General features: G+C 36.4%; 1 protein-coding gene across 13 annotated transcripts in view; it reads left to right on the top strand.

Annotated features, from left to right (window-relative positions):
* Nucleotides 1–18,100, top strand: part of SLC4A10 (solute carrier family 4 member 10) — a 329,775-nt gene that overhangs the window by 201,819 nt on the left and 109,856 nt on the right. For all 13 annotated transcript variants that reach the window (XM_017342639.4, XM_070069865.2, XM_051848038.3 and 10 more), the window contains 2 exon segments: nucleotides 4,881–5,041; nucleotides 13,424–13,612. In XM_017342639.4, the coding sequence (XP_017198128.1) occupies nucleotides 4,881–5,041; nucleotides 13,424–13,612 (350 nt within the window).

Here is an 18,100-nt window from a genome sequence, read left to right as displayed (position 1 = left end):
CCGTATATTCAACAAAAGTAGAATATGTATAATATAGAATTCTCGAAGTCCAATATATGAAAATAAATCATTTAGAAAAATGGACAAAAGACACAAACAGAAATTTCATGAAAAAAGAAATACAAATGACAAATAGTACATAAAAAAGATTTCCAATGTCATTCATCATTGGGAAAATGCAAATTTAAGCTAATAAGAGATATCACTGACTTCCTAATAGAATAGATAAAATAAAAAAGTCATAATAATAAGTGCTGATAAAGTGCAGAGAAATTAGATCGCTCTTAAATTGATGATATGAGTGTAAAATGATAGAGCCACAATGGATATTTATGATATTTATCCCTTTGGGACTGGCTTATTTTACTCAGCATAATGTTTTCCACATTCCTCCATTTTGTTGCAAATGACCAGATTTCATTGTTTTTGACTGCTGTATAGTATTCTGTAGAGTACATATCCCATAATTTCTTTATCCAGTCTACTGTTTGACCAGGCCAAGGCAACTTCAGCTGGCTGACAAGGTCACAGCAGAAGGTCTGTCTCAGCAAGGCATGAGAAGGACAGCTACGGTCCTCTTGGTGGTTTTAGTTTTGATGGGAACTACAAGCTGGAGCTTCCTGGTGGTCCTGCTAATGATTGCTGTATTCCGAATTTTACGGATGAGCACTTAGTCTCATAACCTCCAAAATGTCCATGCCTTGTAGAATTTTAATCAAGCAGAATGTTAGTGTAGAAGAAAGGGTTAATGCCTTATGCAAGGTTGAGCTATTTGTAGAAAAGAATTAAAAGGCAACAGGCTCTCTGGTATATACATCCCACTAGAATAAAGATAGATGTTAATAAAGCTTTAATTCCCTATATGCTACAAATACTACAATGGTTAGGATGTCAAAACTGTAGAATAGATCTAAGTAAAGCTTTAAATATATGCAATAAAGAAATTAAAGAATTACAGAAAAAGTTGCAAAGAGGGGATACATTTTAAAAAGGGTCTGCTTTGAATTTGGGGCTTCTAGTAAAGATTAGATTAGGAAGGTACTATTCTAGCCTATGTAGCCAATTTCTGCATAGCTCAGTAGCACTCGAGGCCTTGGCTAGTGTGGGCAGCCTGTTATCTTGCACCTGTCTGTGATTGTAACCCATGCTCTGAGTATGCCCTTGAAAATAAAAACTCAGGGGGCCTTGGCAGCTCATGACAAGAGCCTCGGGTGATTACTGATGCCATAAACAAGAGTGTCAATTTGTTAAGTCAACAACAGGAGTCACTGTGCACTTACTCCTCATGTAGGATCTTTGTCCTTAGTGTGCTGTACATTGAGATTTAATGCTATAACTAGTACTCAAACAGTATTTTTCACTTTATGTTTCTGTGTGGGAGCAAACTGTTGAAATCTTTACTTAATGTATGCTAAATTGATCTTCTGTATATACAGAGAATTGAAAATGAATCTTGATGTGAATGGAAGGGAAGAGGGAGTGGGAAAGGGGAGGGTTGGGGGTGGGAGGGACGTTATGGGGGGGAAGCCATTGTAACCCATAAGCTGTACTTTGGAAATTTATATTCATTAAATAAAAGTTAAAAAAAAGAAAAAAGAAAAAATGGACAACAGGCTTTTCATTGTAAGAAGAAAAAATCATTATGTGGCTTATCGTATAAAAATAAAGTCTGGTGCTCAAAAGCCAGAGCCATGCCATCAGCCTTGCTGTGTTTCTCATTTCTTGGAGTGCCTACACCTCTCACACCTTGGGGCCCCTGGACTGGCTGGAGCTGGTCTCTGGCAACTGTTCATGGGCATTTAGGTTGATTCCAGGTCTTAGCTATTGTGAATTGAGCTGCAATAAGCATTAAGGTGCAGACCACTTTTTTGTTTGCCAATTTAATTTCCTTTGGGTAAATTCCAAGGAGTGGGATGGCTGGGTTGAATGGTAGGGTTATATTCAGGTTTCTGAGGAATCTCCAGACTGACTTCCATAGTGGCTTGAGCAGTTTGCATTCCCACCAACAGTGGATTAGTGTCTCTTTTTCCCCACATCCTCACCAGCATCTGTTGTTGGTAGATTTCTGAATGTGAGCCATTCTCACAGGGGTGAGGTGGAACCTCATTGTGGTTTTGATTTGCATTTCCCTGATTGCTAGTGATCTTGAACATTTTTTCATGTGCCTGTTGGCCATTTGGATTTGCTCTTTTGAAAAATGTCTATTGAGGTCCTTGGCCCATCTCTTAAGTGGGTTGTTTGTTTTGTTGTTGTGGAGTTTCTTGATGTCTTTGTAGATTCTGGTTATTAATCCTTTATCTGTAGCATAGTTTGCAAATATTTTTTCCCATTCTGTCGGTTGTCTTTTCACTCTCCTGACTGTTTCTTTTGCAGTACAGAAACTTCTCAATTTGATGCAATCCCAAATGTTAATTTTGGCTTTGACTGCCTGTGCTTCTGGGGTCTTTTCCAAGAAGTCTTTGCCGATGCCAATATCTTGCAGGGTTTCTCGAATGTTCTCTAATAATTTGATGGTGTTGGGTTGTAGATTTAGGTCTTTAATCCATGCTGAGTAGATTTTTGTGTAAGGTGTAAGGTAGGGGTCTTACTTCATGCTTCTGCACATGGAAATCCAATTTTCCCAGCACCATTTATTGAATAGACTGTCCTCGCTTCAAGAATTGGTTTTAGATCCTTGATCAAATGTAAGTTGGCTGCAGATGTTTGGGTTGATTTCTAGTGTTTCTATTCTGTTCCATTGGTCTATCCATCTGTTTCTGTACCAGTACCATGCTGTTTTGATAACAACTGCCCTGTAGTATGTCCTGAAATCTGGTATTGTGATGCCTCCAGTTTTGTTTTTGTTGTACAAAATTGCTTTAGCTATTTGAGGTCTCCTGCGTCTCCATATGAATTTCAGCATCATTTTTTCTAGATCTGAGAAGAATGTCTTTGGTATCTTGACTGGTATTGCATTGAATCTATAAATTCAATGGATTGGAAGAATCAACATCATCAAAATGTCCATTCTCCCAAAAGCAATTTATAGATCCAAAGAGTTTCAAAAGCGTTACTTGGTCACACGGTAGTTTGCTTGTAGAGTATGTACAAAGTATCCATTTCTTTTCATTTGTGACTCATGTAAGGTGCTGTCTGCAATACTGTTCCATGCTGTGATGTCTTCCAGCATGGCCCTTTTTGAAATTGGCATTCATAATGTGAAGAGGACCTTACTCTGAAGTCGGACAAGAAATTGTATTTTTGTATTTACTAAAATTGTATTCGCTCTCATTAGAATTAGTAATTCTAATTAGGATTTATGCTGATATGAATAGCTAAAATGGTGATGTGTGTCAGTTGGGATAGGTTAAATCAAGCTATAAAAAATTCTCCCTAAGTGGCATAAAACCACAAAGGATTTTTTTTATGACCCCTTGATTCATGTCTGTCACGGACCAGTGGAGGCTCTGCTCATCTGCAGTTGCTGAACGCAGCCTCAGTTTTGAATATTGCTAGATGACATGTCAGGGAAAGAGAGCACCAGAGGGTCTCATCTCACAGTTAAGTACTCCGGTCTGGGAGCAGCACATGCACAATTTCTGCTCCTGACTCATTGTCCAGAGTTAATCACGGTCTTACAGGTAAAAAAGGAGTCAGATAGTGACATCCTACTCTTCACGGAGAGGTAGGCAGAGACTCTGATAGCTCATGAACAGTGCTAATGACCCTGACATGATTTATAGATATTATGGCCCTGTAAAGGGCTGAGAAATTTAAAGAATCACAAATATCAAATACCTCTAGCTGTGTAGAAAGCAATAATCTGTAAAATCCCAAGCCTTGAAGGTAAACTACCAGTGATTTGGGGCTTCAAATAGTTTTTATTTTTATTTTTATTTTTATTTATTTTATTTATTTTTTGACAGGCAGAGTGGACAGTGAGAGAGAGAGAGAGAGAGACAGGGAGAAAGGTCTTCCTTTACCATTGGTTCACCCTCCAGTGGCCACTGCGGCCGGCGCGCTGCGGCTGGTGCACCGCACTGATACGAAGCCAGGAGCCAGCTGCTTCTCCTGGTCTCTCATACGGGTGCAGGGCCCAGGATTAGAAAACAAGTCCCTAAAGGTTTAAGAGATTGAATGATCTGTAGCAGAGGAGTGACATCTTTGGTTTCTCTTTATCTCTTATGTTTATCTTGCTTACAAAGAATTCAGTGTGTTACTCACTATTCATTTCAGTCCAAGAAGGCAGTAATCTCCCATCTGGAATCAAGATATCAAAGTAACGCTCCTGTTTTCCTCCTGGTGCCAGGACACCCAGAGAATGGGGCTCTGAAATCCTGTCTCATGTACTCAGTTCCCAGGAAGTGATTGTTATCACTAGCTCATCCAAACAAGCCTAATCAGGATTTTTCCTAAAGAACGGGCCCTAATTATACTAGCCTCCTCCAAAAATCGAATGTAAAAATTATCAAGAGACTAAAACATTAGATATAAGACTTCCCTCTAATGAAAAATGAGTATGCTTTCATTTTATTATTTGCTTACCATTATCTTTCCATAAAGAATTATACTCTATTAATTCTGTAACAGTTTCACTGTCACCACTTTTTAAAGCATTTTTATTAAAATGTTTCTTCAGAGCTGACATATCAACAAAATATTGGTTTTCTTTGTTTTCAAAAATACTTGTATTACAAGTACTTGTATTACAAGTATTGCTTGTTAAATGGAGTTAGCTTCAGCTATGTGAAACCAAGCTATATGAAACCAAGAAATAATGTGAATATCTTCCTATTTCTACTTTTTACTATTGAGGTAAAGGATCATTTGTCTACAATATAATATCCAGTGTGCTACAATATAATATCCAGTGTGCTGATAACAATACTCATTTTTTATAGGTGGTTGAAGTTTGAAGAAGATGTGGAAGATGGAGGAGAAAGGTGGAGCAAGCCTTATGTGGCCACTCTTTCCTTGCACAGCTTGTTTGAGTTGAGAAGTTGTACTCTGAATGGAACTGTGTTGCTGGACATGCATGCCAACACCTTAGAAGAAATCGCAGGTACATCTTCTCCCCCAAGTCTGTTTTACTACTACGGGCACAGATGATTTTGGGTATAGCCTTTTTCTCATAATTCCATACAGGTGTGAACTTTGGAAAACAAATTCACATGATCCATGTATGGGGCCTAAAAAGTCATTTTCTCCTACCTCTGTGTTTGAAGTAAAAGAAGTTAAATCTCAGAGACGTATGGTCTAGTTTGTCAGCGGCAAGTCTAGAACATGAGCCTAGATATTTTGACTGCCATTCAGAATCTATTTTTGACCACCACATTTAGACTGTCAGCAACAGAAAGTGGAAGGGGAAAAGTGTAAAGCTGGAGATAGGCTTTCCAATATTCAGACAGAAAATAACCGAATGAAAAAAAATTAAGAAAATTTGAGAATGGACACAGAAAAATATGACCATTTATTTTAAACTGAATTCAAACTCTTGAATTCCAGAGAAGCCAAGGCACACAGATGAGATATGTTTTAAAGCTTAATACTGTGCCCAGCCCCTGGGATGAATGACTTGTATTAGCATTCGATTATGGCTACATAGCAAAGCAGCTGTATTTAGGAAGTGTATCACTGACATAGAAATAGAGTTTAGAAGGCCTCTATCTTTTGATCTGGAAGACAAACATTTTGGTAGAAACAAGATAATACAACACCCACTCCCGCCAGAAACATTTTTAAACATTGTAAATGAAATGACTGAAGAAGGTTTTAAAATTAAAGCAAAGACAAGACTAAGGCAATTTTTAAAAGGAGATTTTAAAACAAAGACTAAGGCAGTTTTTAAAAGATGCAGTTTGAGAAAAAATAAGTTTATATGCAATATATATGTGAAGTAGGACTAATGGGAGACTTCAATAATCAATTATATGGTAGAGATGAGGAAAAAAACCACTAATACTCTGTGTGTTTTAAAAATCATCTATGAGAGAATATTGTATTGGAATAATGGTGTATCCAATGTAGTTACAATCTTTAGAAAAGCCCTACAAAATAAGGATCATTCCCATCTTTAATGAGAAAATAGAAACTCTTTAAGTTTTCATGACCCAGATTCAAGAGCACTATTCCTTCTATTAAATTACAACTTCTGTTGGGGAAAAAATAGGGGCTTTTTTTTTTAACCACTTTATTTGAAAGGCAGAGAGAAAGAGAGAGACACAGAGACAGAGAGAGATATCTCCAATTTATTTGTTCACTCCTCAAATTCATGCAACAACCAGGGTTTCACCAGACTGAAGCCAGGAACTGGCAACTCAATCCAATCCACGTTTCTCACATGGGTGGCAGGGATCCAAGCATGAGAGCCATCACCTGCTGTCTCCATAGTGCACATTAACAGAAAGTTGGGATCAGAAGCAAGCCAGGATTTGAATCCTGATATGAGATGTGTATGTCCTAAGTGGAATTTTAACTTCTGCAGCAAATGCCTGTATCAAACAATTTTGTATTTTAGTTTAGAATAAAATGGATGAACTTTTTGCAGTATTTTGGTTTAGGAAATGCTTACCTTTGTATATTACTATTTTTCAATGCTTAAACTTGCAGCTTCGATTATTAGTGCTATCCTTATTTTATAAATAAAGAAAGAAAGATTCAAATGATGAAAATTCTTACCCTAAGGAGTTAATTTCTGCAACTTAACCTGGTATGGCATTACCTTTGAAACTAGATTTATCCAAGTAAGTTTTGGAATATCTATACATTATGAAGCTATCAAATTCCTCAACCTCGCAAAATTAGCCTAAGTACACACCTTTCACACAGCCCAAACATTTCCTAAAGCCTGTAATTTTTAAGGCTTTCCCTCCCCAGCAAGTTTTTCCTCCTAGGAAGTCTCCCAGTAACTTGACTAAAATTCTTTTGTTTATCACCTTAGTTCATTTTTATTGTCTACAATTATGCTTTTTCCTCCATAACCCTGCTCCCCTTCCCCAAACTCAGTTCTGCAGAGATGTGAAGGTTAACTGTGTTAAATATAACTTTTCCGAACAAATTACATTCTCTTTAAGTCTATCCTTACAATGTAAGTATCTCATTGGGAGACTTGATACCCCAACTAGGTTTTTTTTTTTTTTTTAATTATTCTTTCTGCTCTTCTAAGTAGTCTGCTTGTTTCTGACTGAAGTAGCCTACCAAAAATTTAACAGTTTCCGTGTAGAGCAGCTTATAAAATGCCAAAGTATATCAGTAGTTTAGAGCTAGTATCACAGAAAAATATTGTAGATATTTGTGTTTACCATTATTGCATTAGATTTAAAAAAAAAAAAAAAAGATTTAGAGAGACAGAGCAAGAGAGAGATCTTCCATCTGCTGGTTCACTCCCCACATGCATATAATAGTCAAGGCAAGGTAGGTGGAAGCTAGGAGCCAGGAACTCTGTGTCTACCACGTGGGCAGCAGAACCCAAATCATTTTCAGGGAGCTTGATAGGAAGTGGAACAGCCAGGACTCGAATTGGCATTAATATAGTTTGCTGGCATCAGAGGTGGTGCCTTAATCCTGCACCAAAATGCCAACCCTGTTAAATTCCTTTTCAGTCATTATTGAGAAGAGATTCCCAAGCCGGCGCCGTGGCTCAATAGGCTAATCCTCCACCTTGCGGCGCCGGCACACCGGGTTCTAGTCCCGGTTGGGGCGCCGGATTCTGTCCCGGTTGCCCCTCTTCCAGGCCAGCTCTCTGCTATGGCCAGGGAGTGCAGTGGAGGATGGCCCAGGTGCTTGGGCCCTGCACCCCATGGGAGACCAGGAAAAGCACCTGGCTCCTGGCTCCTGCCAGGATCAGCGCGGTGCGCCGGCTGCAGCGGCGGCCATTGGAGGGTGAACCAACGGCAAAGGAAGACCTTTTTCTCTCTCTGTCTCTCTCTCTCTCACTGTCCACTCTGCCTGTCAAAAAAAAAAAAAAAAAAAAAAAAGAGAAGAGATTCCCTCTCACTGTGTAATTAATTATATTTTGATTTTATTTACCCTTTGAGTCCTCAATCAAATAGCATTAAAATAGATTGCAATTTGTTTTATTTTTTCTCAGTGCTGTTTTCACTGTATGACAATTGAAGTGCATTAGTAAAAGTGTAATAAGTAAGTATACTTTACATTTTTAGGACTTCTAACTTTGCAAGGTATTTTCATATCTATTATTATTTTATTATAATATATGATATCACTCATGATGTAGGTTGGAGGCCATTTCCTACAGTTTATAAAGGATAAATAGAAACCAATATATCACAGATGACATTGGCAGATATGCAAATAGTTTCTTCCAATTAATATGTAATTATAAATTTGTCATATTCTATTTTATGATAATTTATGATTAACAGTAAGACTTGCAACTTTTTCCTCAGCTCCCATTTCTCATTATTTTCCCATATATTAGGCAGTTATTGAAATATTAATTACTAGTTTAAATTTTCCAAAAGTCAAATCAACATCTTTGTGTGTTTTTAAAAAAATCAATTATTTATATGGGAGGCAGAGAAACAGAGACACAGAGAGAGAGAGAGAGACAGACAGACAGACAGGCAGGCCATCAGACAGACATCTCCCAGGCTGGTTTAATCACTAAATGCCTGCAACATCCAGGCCAGCATTGGGCTAGACTAAAGACAGGAGCCATGGACTCAATCCTAGTCTCTCATGGAGGTGGCAGGAACCCAACCACTTGAGCCATCTCTACTGCCCCTCAGGGAACACACAGACAGAAAGCTGGAATCAGGGGTAGAAGCGGATTTCGAACTCAGCTACTTCAATATATGATGGGAGCATCTCAATCAGTGTCCTAATATTAGGGCAAGTGTCTGCCCCCCAAAACTAGATATAAATGCTTATATTTAAGGGCTCTAAATTCTAGTATTTTTAAATGCACAAGCTCTGTGGGATTAATGTTTTGTGGACATTTTCTAAGAGAGGAATATGATCCAGTTATTATAATATAAAGACCAAAAACTTTTACATCAATGTTCTGATATGTTTTTAACAGATTTATATAATTCCTGTAAGAGAGTTTTGTAGTCTTAGTAGCAGAAAATTCTATTTGTGTCTGGCAGGTCTGTCAAGAATTTCTGGTATAATTAAAGTCGGATTTTCTTTTGGATAAAGTTAATTTAAAATGTATCCATTTTCCAATGTTTTAGGGAACACAATAAACATTAACTTCATCCTTCAAAATATCACTTAACCTTTTCAAATTCCCAATTTTCCAGATATATTTTCTTATGATGATTTACTCTGACCTAGAGATAAATTGTATTGAAAATAAATAATCATATACTTACATATTACTTTTTATTTAGTTGTTTCACCTTATTTGAAAGACAGAAAAAACATAAGATAGAGAGATCTTCCATGTGTTGGTTCATTCCCCAAATGCCGGCAATAATCAGGGCTGGGTCAGACCAAATCCAAGAGCCCAGAACTCAAACTAGATCACAAGCAATTTTATGGTCTATGTTAATCCTTTGAAATTCAGAATTACAAAGAACAATAGAGTAAATATTTCCTCTGTATCCTATATTCTTTAGACTAATTCTGTCAGTGATGTGAAAAATTAAAATAAATCCAAACTTAATACCATAGATAAATTACCAGTCATAATTTCAAACCACACAAAAACCTTTGTTGTTTAAAACCTATCAAAGGAAATGAAACTCGATGAAGGGTGGGATGGGAGATGGAGTGGGAGAAGGGAGGGCCGCGGGAGGGAGGGAGGTGGGGGGGGAGCCACAATAATACAAAAGTTGCACTTTTTAAATTCACATTTATTAAATAAAAAAAAAAGAAACAGCAAAAAAAAAATAAAACCTATCAAAGGAAAATCCAGTTTGTTCTTCTAAATATAATCCACAAATATGGGGATATGGGGTAATCATATATTTTTAAATATACCTATGTTTTAGCATACCTGGAAAGTAAATATTCTATGATAGATCATGCTCTTTTTTTTCCCTCCAAGATTCATTTTATTTTTTTGAAATCAGAGTTACATAGAGAGGTAGATACAGAGAGAGAGAAGTCCTCATCCGCTGGTTCACTCTCCAGATGGCCACAATGGCTGGAGCTGGGCTGATCTGAGCCAGAAGCCAGGAGCCTCCTCTACATCTCCCATATGGGTGCAGGGGCCCAACAATTTGGGCCATCCTCTGCTGCTTTCTGGGAGCTGGATGGGAAAGGCAGCAGCCGGGACAAGAACCAGTACCCATATGGGATGTTGGCACTGCAGGCTGGTGCCTTAACCCACTGTGCCACACTGCCAGCCCCAATAGTTCATGTTTTAGTACACATATTCCTTGTTGCTGGCAATCAAAATTTGGAATTTAGCCTTCACGTTGCCTACTCCTCCCCTACTAGCTTTTGAAGTTCAATGAGTTTTCAAAAACATTTCTATGATATTCTGGAAAGAAGCTTAAATTTATATAATATCTGTAAGGACCACTTGGGCCCTTTAGTAGTCAGGATGAATAGACCATGATGCAATATTTAACTGATTAAGATAAAAATGATTTTTCATTTTGTGAGATTTTTTTTTTCCACATCAATGCCACCAGTTCCTCTAGAGCCTGAATAGTGTTAGAAGAATTAATCTATTGATCTTTTTTCTTTTTTTGCTTCTTCTCTTATTATCCAGCTCCTGGATCTGGGCTTTAGCATACTGGAATGTGTTAGGCAGGCATCATAGCCTGCTGATATTGCATGACCTGACTCTGGGCCCAAAGCCATTATGGTTCATTATCCTCTTCTACTTTCAGGTTAATACTAGTATATATTATAGTGGAGAAGACAGCAGTATAAATAATTACTAGATCAGATTCTGTTTGATACTTATATGTCTCCCCTGAACAAGTAATATGACCTCTTAAATCAAGATGATTAAATGTTCTGTCATTAAGATATTATTTGATGCAGATATACCTCCAAGTTTACTGTGTATTTCTTTGCAACTAATTGCAAATGAGTGGTTTGGTTTATTTCTTTTAATATTTTACTGTCTTTTATGTAAATCTTTCAAATAAAGACCTTATCTCTGAGAAACTGTGAACCTAGTGACTAGTGCTCAAGTCTAGAAAGATTGTGCATTAGTAGAAATTAAAAATCATAGACATATGCGTGGTTTGCTTTTATTCTGATTGGTATATCAAACTGGGGAGTCTAATCATGGCTTGTGGATAGAATAACCTACTTTATAACTTCCATTATGAAGTATATAATACCTATTTTATATATTTTTCTATCTTAGCAAGATTTCAATAGAATGTTATATATGTTAACAATTTACCAGTTTATTCATTTCATATTAATTCAGAAAATTATAATTACTTATCTTCAAAGAATTAAAATATAGATTTATATATTTTACAAGTATACATTTTCAGAATTCAAAGAATCCTTTGGAGTAATTATAGTGTCTAAATTCCAAGCATTTCAGGCATATATTATGGCTGATTCCCCACTATTTAGTCTATGTCTTTCTATTGTAAAAGAAAAGAGATAGAGTGAACCATGCCCCATACTCCAAATATGGCCTGCTGCCTGTTTCTGTAGGTCTTTTGAGCTAAGAATGGTGATTACGTATTACATGGTTGAGAAGTGGTAAAAGCAACATGAATAAACTGTGATGGGAACATCATATTAAATTCAGATTTCAGTGGCCACAAAAAGGTTTGATTATAATACAACCATTTTTTGTGTGTACATGTTGTCTGCAGCTATTTTTGTGCTATAAAGGCAAGTAGTGTAGCTATGACAGAGATCATATGGCCTACAAGTCTAAAACATCTGTGAGGATATTTCAACAAGTTCATTGAAAAATAATTTTCAGAGTTTATTTTGGTGAAAATGTTTTGAAATCCATGGAAAATTTTCTTTCTTTTTTTTTAAAAATTTATTTATTTATTTGAAAGAGTTACACAGAGAGAGAAGGAGAAGCAGTGAGAGAGAGAGAGAGAAAGAGAGAGAGAAACGTCTTCCATCCACTGGTTCATTTCCCTATTGGCCACAAAAGCCGGAGCTGCGCCAATCCAAAGCCAGGAGCCTGGAGTTTCCTCCGGTCTTCACACGCCTGTGCAGGGGCCCAAGACTTAGGCCACCTGTACTACTTTCTCAGGCTGTAGCAGAGAGCTGAATCGGAAGTGGAGGAGCCGAAACTCAAACCGGCGCCCATATGGGATGTCTGCACTGCAGGTGGCAGCATTATCCTCTATGCCACAGCGCAGACCCCTGAGGGCCTGGAAAATTTTCTTTTAAAGGGCCTTTCCCATGAGTGTTTTGAAGACCCTTCTGATACATGGATTTCAAAATGTTTTGCACCAACATAAGCTTATCTTTTCTTTCCATCACCACAATTTTTTTTCAAGTACTCTGATGTTATCTGGATCATCACAAAAAGTTTGTTGAACTCTGATTTTGAGAATTAACCCCAGAGTGAATGGTAGTTCTTGATTAGTGTAAACAATCATTTGAATATCTTATTTGACAGAGATTGGTTTAAATTGGAGAGGGCTTTATCAGGTAGACTTGAACATTTTTCTGGCCAAGAGAAAAAGAACTCTTCTTTTAAGAGAAAGTCACAAAAAGCTAGCCTCTTGCTAGATGCGAACAAAGTTTCTTGTCATGACTGGCAATCACATTATGACCCTAAGGAAAATCAGCCTGAGGTTAAACCTTACACTTAGGAGGGGAAGAAGCTTTATTCCCTGCGAATACTGGAAAACACAAAGAAACTTTTTCTCAACATAATTTATCTTTTTGAAAAATAATCCATAATTAGTATACCTTTAAAATTAATTGGATGGTTTCTAGTGAAAATTTGCACAAGTCTTTCTTGTATAACATTTCAATAGGAAAAAGTTATTCTTCAGTTTATAACACCATACTTAGAGATTTTTAAAATACTGCATTCCTATTATTTATTTATTTCTTTATTTATATTCTGTTTTTTAAAAGACTTACTTATTGAAAGGTTGAGTTACAGAGAGAGATGAAGAGACAGGGAGAAAAAAATTTTCCATCTACTGCTTTACTTGCCAAATGGCTACAACAGCCAGTGCTGGTCCAGTCAGAAGCCAAGAGCCTGAAACTCCAGCCAGGTCTCCTACATGGGTATCTGGGGTCCAAGGAGTCGGACCTTCCTATGCTGGTTTCCTAGGTACATTAGCAGGGAGTGGATTGGAAGCAGAACAGCAGGGACCCCAACTAGTACTCTGATATGGGATACGGGCATTGCAGGCAGCAGCTTAACCTTTTACACAATACCACCACCCCCAAGAATTCATTCCTATCTTAAGATGAATAATAGTATTTAGGGTCTGCCTATTTGAAATCAGTGATTCACTTCTGGCACATGTGTGACAGCTGTGTTCATATTCTTCCTACGTTTCTGCTCCAGATATGGTGCTTGACCAACAAGTGAGCTCAGGTCAGCTGAATGAAGATGTGCGCCACAGAGTCCATGAGGCACTGATGAAACAGCATCACCACCAGAATCAGAAAAAACTCACCAACAGGATTCCCATTGTCCGCTCCTTTGCTGATATTGGCAAGAAACAGTCAGAACCAAATTCCATGGATAAGAATGGTAAGTATTTAGCTGTTGTGTTATTTTTGTATACCATAGGTCTCTGAAATATCAGGGTGCTTCTATGTCATTTAATATATATTTCATTTGTAAATGATTTCTTAAAATTCAGATTATTGTAGAATTGTTTGTTTTTATGTGCATATACTGTATGTATAGTCTTATTACCCAGTATAAAATTGTAGAAATTTTAACAAAGCATTTAAGTTTTCTGGTAGGTTCACCAAACAATATAAAGGGAAAATATAAAGTAAGAACTTACAGGTTCAAATGCAACAAACATACAGAGCAACTAGTAATCCCGTAGAATGACTGATTCTCTACTGTGTAACTTGAGAATGCAAGGCATTGTTTTGATTTATGCTGTATATGGTCTTTGAATAGAATAGACAATTATCAAAACTTATTGTTTGTGGGAAAAACAAATGGGTTTCATGTTACTCAGTGCACAGATTCCACCAGCAGTTACAATTAAAGAGACCAGCCAGTGCTTTGCTTGTGGCTCTACACAAATTAAGTTTGACTCTAGTTCATGGGTTTAGTATTGTTTACATAGTAGCATTTTCAACATTCTACGTGCCACCCTGCTTTCTGTCTTCACATACAAACACAGATGACCATCATCGTTTCCTATCATTTTCTAGCAGTCGTGACTTACTACGGTTACGCTTCAGACTATTTTATCCTTCTCGTACATTGTTCTCTCCTTGGCATGTGTTGAACCCTTCATCATTTACATCAAAGAAATTGCTTAGGAATCTCCTTTATCATCATCCTTTCCATTAGTCTCATGAAGGAAAATGAATCACCATGCAGATGACATGAATTTTTAAATTCTATCAGCTATAAAAGTTTTCCACTTCTAAAATATAAAAATTAGCAGTAAGTATTTTCAAATGCTTTATTGGAAAGACTCTGATATCACAAATGGATTAAAGCACACATATTGATAGCATGGAATATTTTATAGGTTTTTCACTCCTACTTTTGGGAGTGAAAAAGAGCTTCAGAAATGCTTTAAATATAAATATATGAAAATTGAGTTTTCTATAGACTGCTTTATATAGGAATTTTCACCAGTTTTCATATTATTGAATTGGATATACACAAAAATATAGAAAAAAGCTTTAGGATACATAGACGTAATTTTGCTTCAGAATATAGAATAGGTTCTTTTTTTTAAAAAAAGATTTTATTTATTTATTTGAGAGGAAGAGGTACAGACAGAGGGAGGGACAGAGAGAAAGGTCTTCCATTTGCTGGTTTACTTCCCAAATGGCCTCAAAAGCCAGAGTTGGGCCTTTCTGAAGCCAGCAACCAGAATCTTCTTCCAGGTCTCCCACATGGATGCAGGGGCCCAAGCACTTGGGCCATTGTCTCATGCTTTTCCCATGGCAGAGAACTGGATTGGAAGAGAAGCAGCTGGGACTTGAACTGGCACCCATATGGGATGCCGGCACTGTAGGCAGAGGCTTAGCTTACTACACAACTGCAGCAGCCCCAGAATAGATTCTTAACAGCAAAATTATTTTTCAAATATTCATTTGATTTTTAAGACCTATCAATGACCAAATGTTATTGAAATCATTGTTATTACATAAAAATCTACAGTTATGTATATATAAGGTGCAAATAAAGTGTTGCCATATATGCCAACTTGTTATTTATAGAGTCCATCCACCACTCTAAGGATATGTAACTTGCTTAATGTTGTCATATATTTAAAATACACTTATATTCTAAATCACAGATTGCTTTAAATGATGTGATAAATAAAAATGACAAAGAAAAGCTTTTATAATCTGGGAGATATAAATTTAGTGCTGTTTATTACAATTACAATTCTAGTGTTTGGTTATGTTAAGAAAACAGACGAGATATTTACCAATTTGACTATAGCCTTATGTGTACATGACTAAAAAAACTTATTAAAATACACTCATGAAAAGCCAGTGTTGTGGTGTAGTGAATTAAGCTGCAGCTTATGAAGCTTGTCATTCCGTAACGGAGTGGTGATTTAAGTCATTCAAAGCATTCAAGCTTTGCTTCTGATCCAGCTCACTGCTAGTGTGCCTGGGAAGGCAGCAAGAAGATGGTCCAAGTATTTGGGCCCCTGTCACCGATTTGTGAAATCTGGATGCAGTTCCTGGCCTCTGGCTTCACCCTGGCTTAGACCTGGTTGAGTGAATCTGAGAAGAGACCCAGAGGATGGAAAATCTTTTTCCCTCTCCTTCTGCCTCTGTCTCTCCCTGTGTCATTCTGCCTTTAAAATAAATAAATCTTACAGTAATATATATCCATAAAGTTTCTTAGAATATAAACACGTTTGAGAAAAAGCCTTTAGTCTTTATTTCATTGCTTTTACTGGAATAAGACAATAAAATATATCTGTAATAAAATATGTGTTTATTTAAGAGGTAAGGATATTAACTTGTGAATTACTCAAATTTATAAACAAAACTTCCTTGAGTTAATGCTTACTATACAAAAATTTTGTTACATTTTTTGAAGAAAGAGGGTATGGAATTCACTGGATTAATTGTTTATTGTAATAACATGCAAACATAGATACTGCCTTACTGCTTTAACCTTCAGTTCATCATAAGAAGAATTGATAGAATTTTAGCCACGAATCACAGGTTTACATATAGACACACATAGATACAAGATTTTCTGAGAGCTTCCTTTGTCTTATTCAGGAAATGGCTTAGTTTTTCCAAAACCTAGAATCTGAGTGGTTCTCAAGTGTTTCTTTCACCATCTGTACAATCAGCCTTTATCTGAACACACACACATCTTTCCGAGGCATACGTTAGGGCAATAAAATCTTGGAAACATTTATAACAAGATTCATATATCCAATTAAGTATTGTTGTAGAGTATGCTGTCAGTAAGTGGTTTTCTAAGCCTAGGCTTATAACACTTCCTTATGACTCTGTTTTGCTTCCTCACACACTTTACATAATTATGTGTGTTGAGAATTCTGAAAATATGTATAGACTTCACCAATTTAGAAATAAATCTCCTACCCAGAAGTGGGGGGGAAAGTGTGAAAGACCTTTACTACTAAGGTTCTCAATCTACTTATGAACTCTAAAATCTGACAATCTCTACTAGATAAACAATGTGAAATTCATAACCATAAATATAGATTTGATATCTATTTCAGAATATGCCAGGTATTTTAATGTTGTAAATTAATACAGAGATACAAAAAGATTTCAAAGCATGCCAAAGGGTAATTCTTAACATTTTAAAAATATTCTACATTAAAATGTTTTATGCAAAGAGGTTGTTTTTTTCTTTTAAGATTATAGAATAGGAATTAAGTAAAGTGAATATTTTCTAGGAACTTGAAAACAGAACACATTTTTTCTTTCTAGAAGTAAGTTCCCTCCTTTTGTCTAATGTATTTTTCTTTTAGAGGCAAAGCAATAGAAATTCCCTGGCGAATGACTGATGCTCACATAAGGAAATCTAAAAGAGTCACATGAAATAGGTTTTCTTCTTCCTTAATTGCCTGTTCCTAGAGCATGCTTCCTTAGTAATATATTCCTTCTAGTCAAACATTCATACATTGTACTTAAAATGTGAATATCCCACATTGTGTAGATTAGATGAACAAAATAGTTTCTTTCTTTGCTCCTCTTCTCCACAATTCCATACTTTCTTGTTCATACCTTTTTTAGTAATTTGAAATGATGTCAATCTCACATCCAAATACACTAGTTTACTGTTTTGTATAATTCTTTCCTTGGTATTCTGCACATTCTCTTCAGGGCTAAGATGCAGGATGCTATGGATTCACCATGCATTTTTAATGCCGCCATGCTGTGTTTAACTTTCACTTTTCATTAAGCATCAAAACTGTGAGAATTAAAATGCTTGGTTCTGATGTTTCAATAAAAAGTGACAGTTACATTTGGCAAAACAACAGCAAAAATAATAGAAAAATAAGATCTACTTTGACATTAGAACCCTTAAATGGTAGGGATGGAAAGTACTCAAAATAAATGTATCAAAAATGTTCAAATAATTCCCTGAAACTAGAAAGATTTTCTAAAAATAAGTATTTGATTTTTGTGATAAGTGACCTAGAAAGCAAAATATACCAGGAGTTGTATTTATCACTTAATCCATATGTTTATTTATATTGAGATGTTTGGGCTACCAACCTATTTTAAAATTTATCACCCTTGTGATAAATGTTGCATTCCTGAAAATAATCTGGAAATCTTAGTTTTGTTGGTATAGGTGTCTTCATTCCACTTGGTTCCTTACTAATAATTTCTAACTCTGTTCCTTTCCTTCATGTATCTTTCCTACTTCCTAATCTAGATACTTTCTAGTTGTAGCTTTTATTTAGGATCTTGAGAGGAGTTGCACAGCAGAAACATCTCTAATTTACTGCTCAAAGCTACAGATTCTCAGAGAACATTTAGATTTGGAAGGACTGGGTATATGTTGACTGTTTAGGCCTGGGTAGAT

The sequence above is a fragment of the Oryctolagus cuniculus genome, chromosome 3, assembly GCF_051225735.1.
Source record: "Oryctolagus cuniculus isolate XC-2025 breed Fujian yellow rabbit chromosome 3, ASM5122573v1, whole genome shotgun sequence".
Classification (NCBI taxonomy): domain Eukaryota; kingdom Metazoa; phylum Chordata; class Mammalia; order Lagomorpha; family Leporidae; genus Oryctolagus; species Oryctolagus cuniculus.
This window is presented reverse-complemented; position numbering and strand designations above follow the sequence as displayed.